Source organism: Populus alba, chromosome 2, assembly GCF_005239225.2.
Source record: "Populus alba chromosome 2, ASM523922v2, whole genome shotgun sequence".
In the NCBI taxonomy this organism is placed as follows: Eukaryota; Viridiplantae; Streptophyta; class Magnoliopsida; order Malpighiales; family Salicaceae; genus Populus; species Populus alba.
In genome coordinates, this window is record NC_133285.1 from 17,816,729 (window position 1) to 17,837,130 (window position 20,402).

General features: G+C 32.7%; 1 protein-coding gene across 2 annotated transcripts; it reads left to right on the plus strand.

Moving 5' to 3' along the window:
* Nucleotides 1–16,930: 16,930 nt before the first annotated feature.
* LOC118031964 (1-aminocyclopropane-1-carboxylate oxidase 1-like) lies at nt 16,931–18,560 on the plus strand. 2 transcript variants are annotated; one of them, XR_012169135.1, is made up of 5 exons: nt 16,931–17,095; nt 17,212–17,438; nt 17,581–17,917; nt 18,054–18,432; nt 18,464–18,560. XR_012169135.1 is itself a non-coding variant. In XM_035036513.2 (4 exons), the coding sequence occupies exons 1-4, from the start codon at nt 16,994–16,996 to the stop codon at nt 18,321–18,323; spliced, it is 936 nt and encodes a 311-aa protein (XP_034892404.1). In that variant the 5' UTR covers nt 16,931–16,993; the 3' UTR covers nt 18,324–18,560. The 2 variants fall into 2 exon arrangements, 1 of the variants encoding a protein (XP_034892404.1); XM_035036513.2 differs by having other exon boundaries at nt 18,054–18,560.
* The last annotated feature ends 1,842 nt before the right edge of the window (nt 18,561–20,402 follow it).

A 20,402-nucleotide genomic window follows, 5' to 3' on the forward strand; every position in this document is an offset into this window, starting at 1 on the left:
TAGAACAAGACAATGAGAAGAGATAATAAATAGGATTCTTTAAGATAATTATTTATTCAAGCTACCCAACAAGATGGCGATGGAACTCCACCACAAAGCTTCTTTATGCTATAGGAACTTGAAATCCACCTGTGCAAACAACTTGCGGGAGTGGAAAAGCAAAGAGGCATGCCTAAGAATAAAGACTACGAAACCTCCTTTTGGCTTTAATCATAACTGGAATCCTCTCAGATCCACTCTCAAGACAAAATAAATTCATTAACAAATCAGCAAAGCACTTTTTACCCATCAAACACTACCAGAAATTCGCTTAATAGCAACAGAATCACCGATGGAATATTTTTGTCAGTAATTTGAGATCAAAATTACCGACCGAATTACAGACAGAAAGTTTGGAATTAAGAAAAAAAAGGCGGGTTGCTGACGTGGAGGTTTTGACAGGTGATATTTCTGACAGAATCACTGACGGATTCAAAACGGGTGACCCGTATGGGTGACAAGACCGGTTCAGCATCAAAAATACCGATGGACTCATCGATGGATTTGAAATATCAGACCCGTATGAGTGACGTGACCGGTTCACCATCAAAAATACCGATGGAAACACCGAGGGATTTGAAAAGTAGGTCCGTGCGGTGATGTTTCTATTTTCCTGTTAGAATATTCGACAGATATACCGATGGATTAAACCTGTCGGTGAATCCATCGGAAAAAGTTAATATATGGCCCTTCTGCCGACCCTCTCTTCCCCCATTTCTCCTTCTTCTTCCTAATCCTAACTCTCCCCATCTGCAAATAACCAGCCCGCCCTCGCAACCAAACAAAATTCTTCCTCATCTTAGCACAACAAGTTGTATTTCTTGAAGTTTTGTGGTCACAATATTCGTGTTCTGATTTACCGACGGATTTTATCAATTTTTGTAAGTAATTCTATCTGTTTAAATTTTAACATTTAAATGTCAATTTTATTGTTTTTTTAGTATATGTATTTTTGTTAGTAGATGTACATGTTTTATTGTTGTTTCTCAAACAAACTTTTAGTATATGAATGTATAATTTTATACCTGTTATGGTTTGTTTTAGATTTTGTAAGATTGTATTTGTTTGTAAATTGTTAAAACTTTGTGGAATTACCAAATTACATGTTCTCTTTTGAAATAATTAATAGCTTGCTTAATGGGTCCTTTTTAAGTTTTATCGATGGTATTGCAGAGTGGTAATTTCTGTTAATTTATATATATTAATTTGTATAGACGTTGATAAATGATAATGAATATTTAATATTTATAAGAAGATGTGATGGGTTTGTTGGATAATCTCGAGGTAAAGTATTATTTTTGCAAGTTTATTTACCTAACTTAGTTAATTAATACATGATGTCATAATAATTTTATAGAGGTTCGATAGAAGTCATGGATGATCGTTCATGGATATATCTATATTCACCTCAAGGATTGTTGAGGATGGATTATTGTAACGGGGTTCAGGGTTTTATTAATTTCGTAACATCTATTCCCAGAAATTTTACTGGAGACGGTATTAGGTGTCCATGCAGGAAGTGTCAAAATAAAAAGTATCTACATCCAAATGTTGTAATGATGCATCTTCTAAACAAAGGGTTTATGGAGGATTACCAGTATTGGTATGCACCTGGAGAGGTATTTGTTAGTAATAGGAGAATGGGAGAAACGGTGGTTGGGTCAACTTCTAGTGCTAGCAACGTGCATGAAGTGGCAAATGACAACACTAATCCTTACAGAAATATGGTTATGGATGCATTGAGAATGAATCAAGGTAATGTCAGTCAATGTCCAATCGTAGAAGAAGAACCTAATGCAGAGGCAGCTAGGTTTTTTGATTTGTTGAAAGATTCTGACGAACCATTATGGGATGACAACACAAACCACAATAAATTATCGGCTGTGGCACAGGTGTTCACCATCAAGTCAGATCACGGGTTGAGTTAGGCCGGGTATGACAAAATTATTGATTGGGTAAGAAGCATTTTACTTGAAGGGAACAGGCTGAAAGAGAACTTTTATGTTGCGAAGTTCATGATGAAACCCCTCGGTTTAGGATACCAGAAAATTGACATGTGCCCTAACTTCTGCATGTTATACTACCTTGAAAATGCTGAGATGACCGAGTGCATGACATGCGGGCATTCCCGTTACAAACCCAAAAATGGCAGGGGAAAGACTCTGGTGGCGTATAAAAAACTTAGATATTTCTTGATCACACCTATACTGCAGAGGTTATTCATGTCACCAAGGACTGTTGAGTACATGACATGGCACCAAACACATGATGCAGTTGATGGTGTGATAGTGCATCCTTCTGACGACGAAGCGTGGAAACACTTTAACATTGTGCATCCTGACTTTCTAGCTGAATTAAGGAATGTCTGTCTTGGGTTGTGTACAGACGGATTCAACCCATTTGGGTCATTTGCTGCTCCCTATTCTTGTTGGTCGGTCATACTCACAGTTTATAACTTGCCACCGGGAATGTGTGTGACGCCCGAGTTCATGTTTTTATCTACTGTCATACCCGGTCCAAGTAGCCCGGGGCGAAATATACATGTTTGTCTTCGACCGTTGATTGATGAGCTGGCACAGCTGTGGTCCTCTGGAGCTCTGACTTATGTTATATCAAGGAAACAAAATTTCCTTATGAGGGCGGCTTTGATATGGACTATCAATGATTTTCCAGCTTATGAAATGCTTTCTGGTTGGAGCACACATGAAAAACTCGCATGTCCATACTACATGGAAAATAACAAGGCATTCACGCTAGCAAACGGAGGTAAAGCTTCTTTTTTAACTGTCACCGTCGCTTCTTGCCACTTAATCACAGGTTCAGAAAGAACAAAAAAGATTTCTTTGTTGGCAGAGTTGAAAAAGATGCTGCATCCCCGCATCTTTCTGGTGAAGAATTGCATCATGTTGTATCAGAGTACGGTGACACTGTGTTTGGCCTTCAATCAGGTAAGCAAAAGTTTCCTGGTTTTGGTTTGACCTATAATTGGGTAAAGCGAAGTATCTTTTGGGAGCTTCCTTATTGGAAGACCAATCTTCTTCGCCATAACCTTGACGTCATGCACATAAAAAAGAACGTGTTTGAGAATATTTTCAACACCGTCATGGATGTAAAGGGGAAGACAAAGAACAACATCAAGGCTAGATTGGATATAGCTTTATACTTTAACAGCAAAAATATGGAGTTGGTTTATGAGGAGTCACGGGTCGCAAAACCAAGGGCAAGCTTCGTATTAGAGAAAAACGCGTAATTGCTAGTCTACAAATGGCTTAAGACTTCATTTTCCGGATGGACATGCATCGAACATATCAACGCTTGTTAACATAGAGGACTGCAGATTGTATGGAATGAAGAGTCATGACTGCCACTGTTTATGCAAACACTCATCCCATTAGCTTTTCATGATTTATTGCCAAAGGGAATATGGGATGCACTGACAGAGATCAGTCATTTCTTCAGAGATATATGCTCCAGCAAGTTGAATGTTGAGCACATTGAGAGGCTTCAAACGAATATCATCGAGACACTATTCAAACTTGAGATGATATTCCCTCCTTTATTTTTTGACTCAATGGAGCATCTCCCTATACATCTACTGTTCGAGGAAAAAGCTGGAGGACCAGTCCAGTATAGATGAATGTACCCATTCGAACAGTTAGATATTATAGTTACAATGAAATTCATATCTAAAAGTATTTTATATGTTTTTCTTAATTGGAAATACTTGAATTGTAATTCAATGCAAGTATTTGTTTAATCTCAAGAAAAAGGTTAAGAACAAGGCGCATGTAGAGGCTTATATTGTTGAAGAGAACTCAACATTTATCTCGTACTATTTCGAACCTCATCTGAGAACAAGAATCAATCATGTTTCACGGCATGATGATGGCGGTGAAGTGCCTTCTAGTGGGAACTAATCAATATTCTCCAATACTAGATGACCCATACCTTAATTTTATTTTTAGTTGTTTTTATTTTTGTTATTTTGTTGTTTTGGTGTATTTTTTTGTAATGTATATAAAGTTTTGAATTCAACACATAATTAAGGTATGTATATTTCTTTCCTAAAGTCTATATATTTTTTTTGAATTTTTTGAATATTTTTTATTGTTATGTTGGCATAATTGTTATTAGTTAATTTGATGAATATTTGTTGTTAATGTTGAATTTACCTTAGAATTAGTAATTGCATATGTTGGAATAATTAGTAATTTTACTCTATTATTGCATGATTTGTGTTTAATTATTTCCATTGTTTTTTAATTGTTAGTTTATAATTTTTTTTTAATTTATTGAATATATTTTATTGTTGTATTGGCATAAAATTTGTTGAATTAATACTGTTAATGTTGAATTTACCATATAATTAGTAATTGAATATGTTGGAAGAATTATTAATTTTACTCTATTATTGCATGATTTGTGTTTAATTGTTTCTATTTTTTCTTGAATTTATTGTTTTCTTGTATTGGCATAATTATTGAATAATTTGTTGAATTGTAATTGTTAATGTTTAATTTACCTTAGGATTAGTAATTGAATATGTTGGAATAATTAATATAGATTGGGTCAATTGGTTGTGGCTATTGTTAATATTTGCAGGTTTGTGGATTTGGGTAGTATCTAGTATAGGGGAGGTGCTGCCGAATTTTTCTTAACATTTGAATTTAATTATATAATTATTTATATAAAATTGGTTAGATACGCAGAATGAAAACTAGAGCTTCACGTCCGATCGCAACAAGTTCGTCTAGTAGCAAGGATGATATTTCCTTAGGTGCCTCTCAAGAAGAGGCACCTACACCACTTGCGTCATCAACCGATGTTGCCTCTTCTAGCGCTGTTTCACAGCACAGAAGCTGTAAAACCCGATATAAAAAAATAAAAAAAAAATCTGAATTTTGACAAAAAATTACAAACCGGCTAATTTTACGTTATACCACATAACTTTCAACCTGGTCATCAGATTAAGTTGAAATTTTGCATGGAGTCTTATAAAATATTAATTTAACCTAGGTTCAAATTTCAGAATTTTTGGAGTATGATAAGAATTTTTTTCAGATAAAAGAACAAATGGCACAAATGATTGTCTAGAAATTCCTTAGGGACCAAATTGAGACTTTGCCCAAAACCATCCTCTTTACAAGCTGCCAGCAATTTAAAAAAAAAAAGAAAAGGAAAGAGGGAATGTGCAGCCGACCAAGGGAAGAAAAAATGAGAAAAAGAGGGTTTGTGTTACTTTTCATGAAAATTGCTTGAAAAAAAAAAAAAAAAAACAAAGTGTAAGATAGAAAGAGTGTTAAGTAATTAAAGAGAGGGTTGATACATTAAGGAGACTACAAGGAGTTTGAAGATTTTAGGAGTGGTTTTTAGAGAAAGAAAGAAAAAAATTGAGCTTAGAGGGAAGTGTGAAGGAAAAGAACTTGTTTTGGCTTTTGATTCTTCATTCCTTAAGGGTAAGAAAACTCTCCATGATGGTCCATTTTATTGTTTTTCATGTTTGTTATTAGATTGAGTAGAATTGGTATTATGTGAAGGTGGGTTCTTGATGTTATGATGGTTTGAATGCATGGATTTATGTAAATTACATGTTTAATGAAGGAATAAATGTTTGGGCTTGTCATTAATTAGGTTAATTTTTTTTTAAAAAAGTATTTCTTCCTCTTAGTATTTGGAATTTCGGCCAAGGGTGTTTTTTTGGGGTGATTAGGTTGTTGAATTAATAACAAACAAATTATATTTAGTTATGATAATTGAGTATTTGGTGATTGAAGAATGAATAATAATAATAATATGGTTTCCACCTTGGGTTAGCTAGTGATTCCTTGTTATGTTATAAGTAAATATGATCCTATTGTGTTGATTAGTGAAATTTCATAAATGGATGCTTAGTTGTTGTTATGTGTGATTATGGAACTATTAGAAAGGTGAATTTGGCCATGAAAAATATAAGAAATAAAATTTCAAGCTTGAAGAGATTAATGAATTGTATTTAAATAGTGGAAGAAAAATAAAAATGAAATGATGTGTTGAATTAGGTGTAATTGAATTAAATTTCCTTTGATTGTAGAGAAAAGTTTTATAGTGATATAAAATTTCCTTATAATTGTGGTGAATTAAAAGTTTAGGTGGATGTAGTATTGTATGAATTAATTGTGGAATTATTAAAGAACATGAAATTATGTTATAATAACCACAATAGTTTCGAATGTTAAAATTATATTGATCGAAAATCTTATTATGAGATGAAGGTTTAAGAAAATTATTCGGTGATGAAATATTGAAATCATAAGATCTTTCGAATGAAATAGGAGAGGTGGGAGGCCTCCAGACAGCAGCAGGTAGTTACTAGTTAAGCATCACCAGCAGGTAGGTATCTAACATCTTGAATTTTTATAGATAGATTAATTGAAAAACTAGTGTTAATTTTTAATTATAAATTCTGTAGTTTATGTTTGATGTTAACGGATGAATTAATGCCCGGTAATTGGGCGGATAAATTAGTACCGGTATTTGGGCGGATGAATTAATGCCCGGTAATTGAGCATGAATTAATGCCCGGTAATTGGGCGGATAAATTAGTACTGGTATTTGGGCGGATGAATTAATGCCCGGTAATTGAGCATGAATTAATGCCCGGTAATTGGGCGGATAAATTAGTACCGGTATTTGAGCGGATGAATTAGTGCCCGGTAATTGAGCATGAATTAATGCCCGGTAATGGGGCGGATAAATTAGTACCGGTAATTGGGTTAATGCCCGGTAATTGAGGGTGAATTAATGCCCGGTAATTGGGTGGATAATCTAGTACCGGTAATTGAACGGATAAATTAGTACCGGTACTTAAGTGAATAAATTAGTGTCCCTGATGAGGGAGCAGTATTCCGTGAAACAGCTAAGATTGAAATTTAATGGAATGAATATGGAGGTGTACGATATTAATGTTTCATAATAAAGTATATAGAAAAATATATATAGTTATATTTGCATGGGTATAGTGAAATGATACATTGCATTTATTGATAAAATGTTAATCTTTTTTTCAGGACCCTCGCAGCAGTAGAATAGATTTTGCTTGAATACATGTTACTTTTGTGTATTTATTTTGATCAACATGTATTTTGAGAATTATGAATGATGTAAAAGAGTTTGAATGAACCTTTATATTTGTATAACAAAACTTTTATATGTAATTAATGTGTATGACATACTTAAGAATATCTTTATGTTAAATTAAGTATTTGTATTCTATTATAGGTGTTCATATGATTAGGAATGTTAGGATGATTAAATAATGGGGGGTGTTACATTCATAACCTAAATTTTTACTATTTTTTTATATAATTATTATTAATTGCATCTTGATTATTGGACAATACCTGTTTATTTTTTTTTGTGATGCATTATTTGGGAAAGAGGTCCAAGATGATTGGATCATGATTATGATATGAGTTGTGACAGGAATGAAGATGTCGATAACTTGGTATAGCCTCGTTACAAAGGAAACTCTGCCGGTTTTTTTTTTAGAAAAAAAAAAATTTACACAGCATAAAATTTTACACTTTTAAATAATAATAATTATTATTATTATTGGGTTGTGACAGAAGCGGCGTGCCTTTGCAGTGGAATCAATTTACCTGCAAGTACGAGGCACAGTGGAAGGACGATCTTTCAATGTAAGTTTGTTAATGTTTTAGTTTTTTTTTTAAAAAAAAAATTTAAAACATAATTTATGAAGTCACTATTTAATTAATTTCATTTCTTTTCAGGTTCACAAACATTGAGGCCGCCCGAGTAATATCATCGGCGTTTAAATCATCGATGGAGATTCCATTGTTTCAATGGAGTCAGATATCTAGGCATCCTGAATGGATGCCTCAAATCAATGCATGGTTTTCCAGATTTTAGGCTCGTGTTAATATATAATTTTCAGCTTATTTCTAATAAATTCTTAATATAATTGTAAATAAATTATTAACATTTTAAAAAAATTATTTTTTTATACACAGAATTGATTATGCTAGAACGAGGAACATAACACTGTTGTGAGGAGGGTGTAGGAAATTCACGCGGCAACTAGGTAACATCGAAAACAATACAACTTTTTTTTTTACAAAAAAATTTATGTTTCAAAATGTAATTTTTGCTTGCGTGAAGTAGGCTGCGTGATTTTTGGTACGAAGTCCAAAAAAGGCAAAAAAAACTACAAGAGATAGGGGGTTCCAAGGCTGGAATGATGTTGCGGTTTGGAGGGATTTCAAACCTATATACATCCCAGAAGATATATGGCCGCACTATCTTTAGCACGTGACGTCTAAGCGGTTCACATGACGCTCACAGTCCGGTGCTAGCAACCGGAATCGGCCAATTCATGGCTCGGTGACAACTCACACTGGCGGCTCTGTTCCGTTTGCTGCACATGCAAAACGGATGGTAAGATTAATTTAAATGAAATATATCGTTCAATTAATTTGTTGTTAATAAATTTTTTTCATTATATGCTACGTCTCTTGGACATGAGTCGAGCCCTATGGAGCTGTTTGTGGAGACGCACGTGTGGAGTCAAGACCGCCAAAAGGGGGTGCAACAGTTCGTTGATAGCCGTGCTCAATATTTTGTGGTATGTTTGTTCAACCATTTTATTTTGGAAGTTATTATTATGTTTATTGAATTGAATATGATGATTACTTTTTATTATTTTCAGGAGACCTATAATAATCGGTTGAGGGAGAGATACGAGGACGATCCTTTGACCCATCCGAAATTCGATCCGGATTTATGGATGGAGGCTAGATTGTCAGGTGGACCCGATAAAAATTGGGTTTACGGGCTCTCCAACACTACGGTCGACAACTTACAGTCGGCCCGTAGTGCTTCAACCGTCGGGAGCTCCCAATCAATATCGAGCTCCTGATTTAAGGAGTTCGTGGCCTTGCAGCAACACACGATCTGCTCACTGAAAAGTACGATCACCTATCAGAGACATACACACAGCTCAAAGAACAACAAAGAGTGGCGTCCGAACAACAAAGAGCGGAGTTTGAACAACACAGAGTGGAGTATGAACAATAAAGAGCGGCCTATGAAAAGCTTCGTCAAATGGTCATGAACATGGCACAAGGTGGAACATGTGCGCCAAATCCTTTTTGGCCGCATAACAGCCAGCCTCCTCCTCCTCCTCCTCCTTTATATTAATTTTTAATAAACATTATTTACATTTAAAATTTTGTTTAATTTTTTTTTGAAACACATTCATTTTGTAATGAATATTATTTATCTTTCATTTTTTTGTTTTTGATGCTTAATATAAATTTTATTTGCATAATTGGTTTTTATTACCATTAATTTATATCATTTTAATGTATTCTAAATAATTTTTAAAAAACAAATTAAAAAAAAAAACAATTACAAAGGACTTTACCGATGGACTACATCCGTCGTATTAGAATCACCGACGCATATCCAGACGGATACATTCGGTCAGTATTCCATACACTTACCAACAGAGTTACCGACGGAAAAAATCCATCGGCATTTGACAAACGTACCGATGAATTTACAGACAAATGTATTCGGTCGGTATTTCAAACCCTCACCGACAAATTTCCCGATGGATATGGGTCGTCGGTCATACACTATATCACCGACGGAGTATTTTCCGTTGGTATATTTCAAGCGGGAAACTTTTTTTTTTTTTGGCAAGCACTTTCCGTCTGTAAAACCGTCAGGAAATGTTTTTTTGTCTTTTCAACCGATATAGCGACGGAATGGGGAATCACCGACGAAAGGTAAGCCAACGAGAATATTCCGTCGGTAAATAATTTACCGACGAACTCTCAGTACACACCGGTGGAATATTTCTGTCGGTAAAACTGTTAAATCTTGTAGTAAAAAGCTTCTTTTAGAGTAATTTGAGATTTGGAAAATTTGTTCTTTGCTTCTTGGGCAAGAAATTAAGAAGAAGAAACGTAACGGTAGTAGTCGTGCTAAAGTTTGGATGTAGTGTAACGTCTATTTATCTCACATTATTTAGCATGGCCGAGATTAATCTACTCTTGATATAATGAAGAATATTGACGTAAAACAGAAAGATAAATGATCTATACATGCAGAGACTTGAAATCATCAAATCCGTAACGGAAGGAGTTTGCAATCTAAACGGAGGACATTGCCATGACGTTTTCTGTCACATATATGAGAATCTCACTATAAAAACCGATGCTTCTTTAGGAATATCACCAAATAAAATGAAATGCTAGCACCCAAAATCTCAACCACCACCTTTCTATGATCATGCCTAGTGGGACGGCTTCATTCATCAGGATATAGCTAGGACAGCGGTTAGATAGCCAGCATCAGTTACCAGAAGAGAAGAAACTTTGGTATGTGCAACATTTGGAGTTTAATTGAATGATTATTCTACGTCTACCCCCATTGGTTGTAGATCTAAGGAAAGAGGTACAGTATCAAGTACTTTAATAGATGTGGATCATAGTTTTCTAAATAATATTGAATGAAACAAAATATATACAGGTATCAGCAAGCACATTTCTTTAGCAATTGGATATTGATTCTATCATCATCATGTCGAATCTCTTATCAACCATCGTCTTGCAATAATTCAAAGTTGGAAGCCAGTCCTTTAGAAAGTGCTGTCTATTAGATTTCATGATGCTCGGTAATAGAGGGAAGACAAAAACCCAATCGAACTTGGTGTCATAACAAATTCTAGGTTATTCCCTAAAAATTATTTAAAAAAAAAAATTAATAAAATTTAGGCTGACAATATATAGAGAAAACAAATCAAGGAGGGCTACAAAAATTGGAAAAAATCAAGCTATAATTTTTAGAGAAAATTCAAGGCCTAATTATACCCTATTATGCCCAAATATGGAGAAAAATGCAAAATTCAAGGTTAAATTAAATCATTATTGAACGAATTTGCATAAAAACTTAAGTCCAATGACATAATTAAATTTTTCAACATGCCAATTTTGATTTAATCATGGGCCAAATTGAATTTTAATCATGTTTGAGAATTAATTTTGGCTCAATTAAAGGACTTAATTAAGTGCAAGGACTTAATTATACTTTAAATGGATCAAATTAATTTTATTTAGGGCTTAATTAGTGTAAAATTAAGTCCAAGTACATAATTAAATTTTTAATAGGCCAATTTGATTTAATCATGAGCCAAATTAAATTTTAAGAATTAATTTGGGTCCAACTGAGTGATTTAATTATATATATATGGAACACGAACATGAATATTGTAGTAGTTATAAAACCCAATTAGATTTTTTTTTTTTGGTTTGATTCTCTTTTTATAAAAGTATTTAAAAGCATGGTTTTGAAACCTGGCCCAACGGGTTGACCTGTGACCCGGCCAACCTGGAACTGAAACTAGGTCGGGTTGAAGAAAAAACAGGGGAAGAAAAAAACCGGTGTGACCCGGTCAAAAACCCGGTTGCAACCCGTTGACTTTGTGTTTTTTTTTTCTTTTACTAATTAATGTAGTGATTTTTTTTTATGATACTCTACTGTTTAAAAAATATAATTTTATTATTATTTTAATTTACCGTTATTAAAAATATATATATACATATATATATATATATATATATATATATATATATATTATTTTAAAAAAAATATACTATTGCTACTATCACAACAACATTACCAAACTTAGAATTTCTCCTAGAAATCATTTATGAGAAAAGACAGACTATTATAATCTATGGAATGATTCACGCCAGTCTTCACCGTTCTCTTCCTATTAAGGTACAATTGCCGGTAAAAAAAGCAAATTGTTTTTCAAAAGCGTGTTTTGCTGTTAGTAATTATTTTTTTTTTAAATATAATTAAATATATATTTTTTAATTTTTATTTTTAATATCAACACATCAAAACAATTAATAAACACATAACATAAAATTAATTTTAAAATAAAAAAATTAAAATTTTAAACAAATAATAATTAAAACACAATGTCAAAGCCGTAATCAACGGTGTATTTTACTAAACATCCTCCAAACTCTAAGAGACTAGAAGAATGCTTGCTATATATATATATATATAATTCTGAAACATGAACAGTGTAGTAGTTATAAAACCCACTTGCACACCTGAACCCTTTCTTGCATGAAAATGGAGATTCACAACTTGCACATGATACTTGCATGAAATGTCAGCATCCAGCCAACTTCTTGTTCTTCATGCATAGTTTCAATCATAACTACAAGAAAAATCAATGATTTGATCAATCAGGTCATCTAAATTTGACTTGTTTAATTTCTTAGTTAAGACAAACAAATTTTGAATTAATTCGATAAGTTAAGTTAAGTTTGATAACTATAATTATAATTTTATACGTGCTTTTAATTTATGTGATGTCTAATTATCCATACGACAACAAGAATATTTTCAATCCCTACTTAGAATAAAGAAGAATGTAACTTCATTTTCAAAATTGAACATTCAAAACATATTAATCACACAATAATGCAAGGAGAAAACCATGAAACGAGTGGTTATGAAGGATCATAATCAAAATATGGGTCCAATTGCCACTTTATTTCTTTATCAAGTAGGGAAGGATCCAGCACTACTATGCTAGCGCAATCATGTTAGTTTTTTTTAATGTTTTTTTTTTTAAAAAAAATATATTAAATTAATATATTATTTTTTTATTTTTTAAAATTTATTTTTCATATCAGTACATCAAAACGATATGAAAATACTAAAAAATTAATTTAAAAAAAAAAAAAATTTAAAATTTTAAAACACAAGATCTTAATCTGCATTTTCCTCGGAGCTATTAACGTGGTCCCTGATATTGAATCCTAATTTGTCCCCAAATCTGAATGCCTTGCCATGTGAAAAATATTTTTAGCAGACCGTATAGTATTTGAGCACTCGTATTATACATCCTTAACCTTACAAAAGATTGACACATTGTTGACTAATTAAGCGAAATTATCTGACCTTTTGGAGACGCATTGCCACCAACGATAGAAGTGACAGGAGAAGCTGCGAGGCAGGAACGCAAGATCCTCCTTGTGGTCAAAGATGGTGCTGCGTATGATCCAAACGAATGCAACCATATTTTTGCCATAAAAAATCTTTTCTTCATGCTAATCAGTGGTTGGTAGAATTAGGTAAGAGTTATATTTTAAAGTGTTTTTTATATGAAAATTTATTAAAATAATATATTTTTTTATTATTTAAAAAATTATTTTTGATATTAGTATGTCAAAAATAATTTAAAACAAAAAAAATTAAATTTTTTAAAAATATTTTTGAAATGGAAAAACACATCGAACTCTTAGAATTTTTGTGACGATATATACTAGAGAATAATATAAATCATATCATATATTCTCACATAATAATTTAAAACTATTGGATTGAATTAGTTCTTTAACATGATATCAAAGCCTTGATAATTAAGCGATCGTGAGTTCAAATCTTATCATCTTTATATATTTAATAAAAATTAATTATAAAGTAATCTAAATCTATATAAATTTTAAATTTAAAAAGCTTACCTAACATATGAAGCTTTTAAATTGAATTATTCTATGACAACATTTGTTTTTTCATGGAGAAAATTAATCAATCAACGAGTTAGGCAAAATCTGAAGACTCCACGTAAAACTAAGATCATGTGCAAGAAAATGTAGTCTCCTTTGAATTTGCATGACAAAATAAGTTGGTGGCAAGAGGAGATTGAATTGACTTTGAAATACGGTACACACAGCTGTTGCTATTCCAAAAGCATACATCATGTCAAAAGCACGACGGATCCGTAAGGGTTGGACGAATTTGAAATATAACTAAAGCGCATCAGTGTTTTACTGTGGACTGCACTGTGCAGTCCACAGTAAAACACTGATCACAGCTGTATTCCGGTTTTTTTTTTTTTACTGTGGACGATTTTTATCTTTCTCCTCTTGAAAAATTGTTTTTTTTTTTTTTTTTTTAAGGTTTTTACTTTTTCATATTTTTTTTTATAGATATTTTTTTAAAAATGTTTTTTGTTAATGTTAAAATTTTTTTTGTATCTCAAACTTTTATAACATGTGTATTCCGGATTTAACGGGTTAACTCAAAATTTTTTTTTATGGTTTTCTTTTTAATTAATTTTTTTGTTTAATTAATTATGGGTTAACCCAATTAATTTAGATTTTTTTTTTACTTTTTGCTTTTCTTTTTCTTCATTTTTTATTCGTTTTATTTAATGGATATTTTTTTTAATTTTTTTTTTTGTTAATGTTAAATTTTTTTCTATCTCAAACTTTTATAACGCGCATTCCAAGTTTAACAGGCTAACTTAAATTTTTTTTCTGGTTTTTCTTTTTAATTAATTTTTTTATTTTTCACAGTAAAACATTGATTTCTTAGGCGTTTTTTTTTTTTAAGTTGTCTTAGTTTTTTTTAGCTGTTTTTTTTTATGTTTTTTTGGGATTTTTTTTTGCTTCTTCTTTTGTTTTTTTTTTAACAAAATTTTTTTTTGTTTAATTTTTTATTTAGTTGCCAGATTTTTATGACACATTTACCGGATTTAACGGGTTAACTTGGTTTGACAAGTTAAAATAGAATTTTTTTTTTTTGCTTTTTATTCTTTTTAATTAATTTTTTTCGTTTGGTTTAGTTTGTTGATGTTAAATTTCTTTCTATTTAGTTATTAAACTTTCATGACACATATCCCGAGTTTCACGGGTTAACCTGGTTTCACGGGTGAACCCAGTTAATTCTGGGTTGACCCGTCAATTTTTATTATTATTATTTTCATAAATGTTTTTGTTTAATTTAGTTTGTTAATGTTAAATTTTTTTTATTTAGTTATGAGACTTTCATGACACAGATCCTAGGTTTAACGGGTTAGCATTGTTTGACGAGTTAACCCAGATTTTTTTTTCTTTTAATTAAGTAATTTTTGTTTCGTTTAATTTGTTAATGTTCACTTTTTTTTTTTTATTTAGTTACCAGACATTTATGACACGGATCCCGGGTTAACTTGGTTTGACAAGTTAACCTGAAATTTTTTTTGCTTTTTTTTTTCTTTTTAATTATTTTTTTCGTTTAATTTAGTTTGTTAATGTTAAATTTCTTTATATTTAGTTTTTTTTTCTTCTTCAAGGTTTTTTTTCTTTTCTTTTTTTTAATTAATTTAGTTTATTAATATTAAATTTTTTTCTAAGTAGTTTTCGGCTGATGTCTTTAGTTTTTTTTTTGTTTTTTCTATTTAGTTATCAAACTTTCATTACACGGATTACGGGTTTGACATGTTAACCTGGTTTGATGAGTTAGCCCAGTTAATTCTGGGTTAACCCATTAATTTGTTTTTTTTTTAATTATCAAACTTTCATGATGCGAATTCAAGGTATGATGGGTTAACCTGGTTTGAAGGGTTAACCTAGTTAATTCATTTTTTTTTCTTTTTTCTCATTAGTTTTTTTCTTCCTGTTGGTTTTTTTTTTAACTAATCTATTTAATTATTACACTTTTTATGACACGACCTTGCAGTTAGACCCACATCTAATGCTATTAAATCTGGTATTGTAGTCTAGACACTTTTATGCTAAGGGTTAACCCAAGTTTAATGTTATTATTAATATTATAAGCATTACTCTTGGATCAGACGATGTAATCAAAACTGAGACTTTTGGGTATAACTTTACAAAAAAACCTAACACTTTTAGATCTTGGCTATTTTTGAAATGCAAAAAATAATTGACCCGCGGCATCGCGCGGGGCATGTAACTAGTATTTTCTTAAATGAGAAGCAAAATCCAATTAGATTTTAGAGTCGTGCTTTTACTTTAAAATGTGTTCTAATACAACTTTGGCTTTTCAATTCAAGGAAAAGACCTAATTTATCATGAGAGTGATGAAAGTTGATCAGTGTTTGAAAATATAGTATTGAAAGTACTTTTACTTAAAAATATATTAAAATAATATTTTTTTTTATATTAACAAATCAAAATAACATATAAATATATATATATTTTTTTTAATTTGAAGTAAATAAAAAATAATTTTTTCTAAAAAATATTTTTAAAAATATAGAAATAAATAGAATTTCATGTTAAGGTTAGTAAACTTCATTTAGAAGAAGAAAGAGAACTTCTTCAACCTTCATTTCTTTCTTTTTAATTGTAATGTCTCCCTCAAATTAGAGCATATGCAGGAGAGTTGCTAAATGATAGTTAAAAATAAAAAAAAAATTAATATTTTAACTTTTTTTTACTTGTTATTCATACTTCAAGGAAAAAGCCAAATGAAATGCTAAAATACCTTTTCTTTATTGCAATATATTTCTCAAAAAAGCTAAAAACTATCAAAGTAGGACTAACAAAAAAATAAACCAATTAAATCTGGTTCATGTAGAAAAACAATAACATTAAAATTATTAAAAAAATAAAACACTTATTTATTTTACTCTAATAAAAATTAGCTTTTTAAATGGTTTTTTTTTTAATTGAAATACACATGATAAAAAAAGCTATATTTATATTATTTAAAATATTATTTTTATTAATTTATCTCTTTAAAAATAGCAATTTTTGATTGAAGATGCTCTTGGGAGTAATGGAGGGGAAATAAGAAAAACTGAGTAAAGCATGGAAAGTGGTGAAGCCGCGTGAAAGCGTCCATTTTTGGGTGAAAAACTGAAAATAGGAGAGAAAGCGTGCCGCCACCAAAGTGGGTCCCATTAGGCCGGCCCAAACATATATATTACAAAGTCTCAAAATGATTTACCAATTATTCAATTTTTTTTAATTAAGATTATGACTAAAATACCCTTTGGCCCCACCATCACTTACAGTAATCTTCTTCAGACCCCTATAAATACCATACCATATCAACACTCCATTGTATCCGAAGCAAGCATCAAATTAAGCATCGCTTTAAGGACTTTAGAGAGAAGCAGAAAGATAAGAGAGAGATGGAGTTCCCAGTGATTAACATGGAGAAGCTTAACGGTGAGGAGAGAGCTGCCACCATGGAAAAGATCAGAGATGCCTGTGAGAACTGGGGCTTCTTTGAGGTTTGTCAACAATACTCTTTTCCTAAAAATGCCTTCCGACATTATATATTTAGTTTAGATTGATCACCCCCGTCTCTTACACTTGTTTTTTCTTTCTTTCTTTGAACGTTTTTCAGCTGTTGAACCATGGCATAGCCCATGAATTCTTGGACACTGTGGAGAGAATGGCAAAAGAACACTACAAGAAAGGCATGGAGCAAAGGTTCAAGGAATTGGTGACAAGCAAAGCCCTTGTGGGTGTCCAAACAGAGATCAAAGATATGGACTGGGAGAGCACCTTCCACGTGCGACATCTCCCCATTTCTAACATTGCTGAGATCCCCGATCTCGATGACGAGTACAGGTACAGTAACTAATATTTAATACTTAATAAAACTTGGCATCAACTGTGCCCAAGAAGGTGATTAGTAATTAAGTAGCCTTAAGGGTATGATTAGTATATATCACCTCTCGATATTTACCCGAATATGTTTTGGTTGATACAGGAAGGTGATGAAAGAATTCGCATTGAAGCTGGAGAAACTGGCGGAGGAGCTTCTGGACTTGTTATGTGAGAACCTTGGACTTGAAAAGGGGTACCTCAAGAGGGCTTTCTGTGGATCTAGCGGTAGTCCAAACTTTGGGACCAAGGTTAGCAATTATCCACCATGCCCCAAGCCAGACCTGGTCAAGGGTCTCAGGGCCCACACAGATGCTGGTGGCATCATCTTGCTCTTCCAGGACGACAAGGTCAGCGGTCTGCAGCTTCTGAAGGATGGCCAGTGGATTGATGTGCCTCCCATGCGCCACTCCATTGTCGTCAACCTTGGTGACCAGCTTGAGGTATGCCCAGTAAAATAATCTGAACTGCTGCAACGTAGCTAGCTAATTGCTGGTGTCTTAACTCAAAGCATTGGGTCAAATCTGGCTCACTCGTTCTAACCATACTAAATTCCTTGGAACTTCTATGAACACGCAGGTGATCACCAATGGCAAGTATAAGAGCGTGGAGCACAGAGTGATTGCTCAAACAGACGGCACTAGGATGTCGATAGCCCCTTTCTACAACCCTGGAAACGATGCAGTTATCTATCCAGCACCTGCTTTGGTGGAGAAAGAAGCAGAGGAGAAGAAACAACTGTACCCGAAATTTGTATTTGATGACTATATGAAGCTGTATGCTGGGCTCAAATTCCAAGCCAAGGAGCCAAGGTTTAAAGCCATGAAAGCTGTGGAAACTAACGTCTAATTGGGTCCAGTTGCATCTGCTTAATCTTATTCGCGGTGGAGGAGGGCTGGAAGCTGTGTTTCTATTTCTATTTTTTTTTAGGAGTGGAATAAAGATTTAGTAGTGAAAGGCTTTCAAGAAGCTGCTGTTTCTTCCACAAGGCTTTCAAGCGTCATTTTCCATAAAGCTGTTGGAAAATGACCTTGATTGCTTTGGAGGTAGACAGCTTTATTTTACAGGAACAAGTTGTTTTTCTAATGTCCTTTCTCTTCAAGTTATCGTTCAATTCATGTGTGTGACGCCATGAACTCCTTCCAAGTTCTTTCCCGTGAGGAAACACAAGAACAATACGTTCTATTACCATAAATGAATCACCAAATATAATGAATGTAGATGATCCACAGAATGAACGGTGGAGGGAAAGCAAGCGCAAACACAAGTTAAAAAATGTTTGCAAAATTCAACAAAGAATAGACAAAGTACTGGAAATGTCACCGAGTGACAGTCGCTTTCGCATAAACTTTATGTCACGTCTCTTGGAATAATTTTTTTTATTATATTATTTCCTTAATCATTAAGATTTTATAGATTTTTGACAGAAAAATATAAATTAATCATTAATATTTTTGACAGATTTTATAGATATTTCCTTAATCATTAATATAAATTAGACTGAAATTTTGACAGAAAAATATAAAAAACCTTGTTTTTCTACCGAGTTAAAATTTTATAATTCATTAGAACTCGACAAGGCCTTCAAATCATGTTTACATCTTATTCAGTTCAAGCCATCATCATCTGACAGGAAATGAATGTTTGATGTTCCATTTAGCAACTAATTCCACAAAGAAGATATTCAATCGTCTCTTTATTACGATGGCAGCCCAGATTGCCCTAGAGGAAAATCATGGTCTAATGAAGTCTTACAGCTCCATCTATATTAAAATGTAGGGAATCTTTACGAGGCGGTAAGAAATTGTTTTCCAAATGATGTTGGGCTCTGCATCTTGCAGAGAAGCAGCACATGCACCACTAAATTGTTTGTAACCAGATCATGGGACAGTCCACTGTTTCTTGCCCCAGAAAGTAACTGTCACTACAAACAATTGTCTAGTTAAGCCAAAAAAGAAACAAAAAATCCCACATCCACAATGGTTTTGTGTCCCATGATTGAAGGTCATCCTGGCTATTATTCTTAACCCTGTAATAGAACAAGACAATGAGAAGAGATAATAAATAGGATTATTTAAGATAATTATTTATTCAAGCTACCCAACAAGATGACGATGGAAGTCCACCACAAAGCTTCTTTATGCTATAGGAACTTGAAATCCACCTATGCAAACAACTTGCGGGAGTGGAAAAGCAAAGAAGCATGCCTAAGAATAAAGACTACGAAACCTCCTTTTGGCTTTAATCATAACTGGAATCCTCTCAGATCCACTCTCGAAGACAAAATAAATTCATTAACAAATCAGCAAAGCTCTTTTTACCCGTCAAAAGCTTCTTTTAGAGTAATTTGAGATTTGGAAAATTTGCTCTTTGCTTCTTGGGCAAGAAATTAAGAAGATATGCTTAATTGGTAAGTTAGCCTGGGTAATTGGAAACCATTTTAAATTGGTAGAGAAGGTCCAAAAATTTCTTATTTATGCTTTGCAGATGATATGCTTTTGTTCGCAGAAGCAAGTGAGGGGCAATTGGATAAAGTTCTTGAATGTCTTAATCTATTTTGTTCTGCCTCTGGTCAACGAGTGAGTGTTGAAAAGACCAAGATGTTTTTCTCTAAAGGTGTTTCTCATTCTATTGTTAGATCACTTAGTTACTGGAGTGGGTTTGCTGTTACTCAAGACTTGGGCAAATATCTGGGGGTCCCTCTTCTTCATCAACGCATTACCAAGCAAACATATGGTTACATTATAGAGAGCTTGCATCAGAAATTGGCGACATGGAAATCTAAACAGTTGTCTCTTGCTGGTAGAATCACTTTATGTAAGTCAATTCTGGCTACTGTTCCTTTATATCCTATGCAATCCAGTTTATTACCCAAGTCAATTTGCTTTGAAATTGAAAAAATCTGCCGAGGATTTATTTGGGGGGACA

Bases quoted from the DNA above. Each gene is read 5' to 3' on its own strand.
- LOC118031964 (XM_035036513.2), top strand. From the start codon at position 16,994: ATGGAGTTCCCAGTGATTAACATGGAGAAGCTTAACGGTGAGGAGAGA. The intron at 17,096-17,211 runs GTTTGTCAACAA...AACGTTTTTCAG, and splicing joins AGAACTGGGGCTTCTTTGAG to CTGTTGAACCATGGCATAGC. The intron at 17,439-17,580 runs GTACAGTAACTA...TGGTTGATACAG, and splicing joins GATCTCGATGACGAGTACAG to GAAGGTGATGAAAGAATTCG.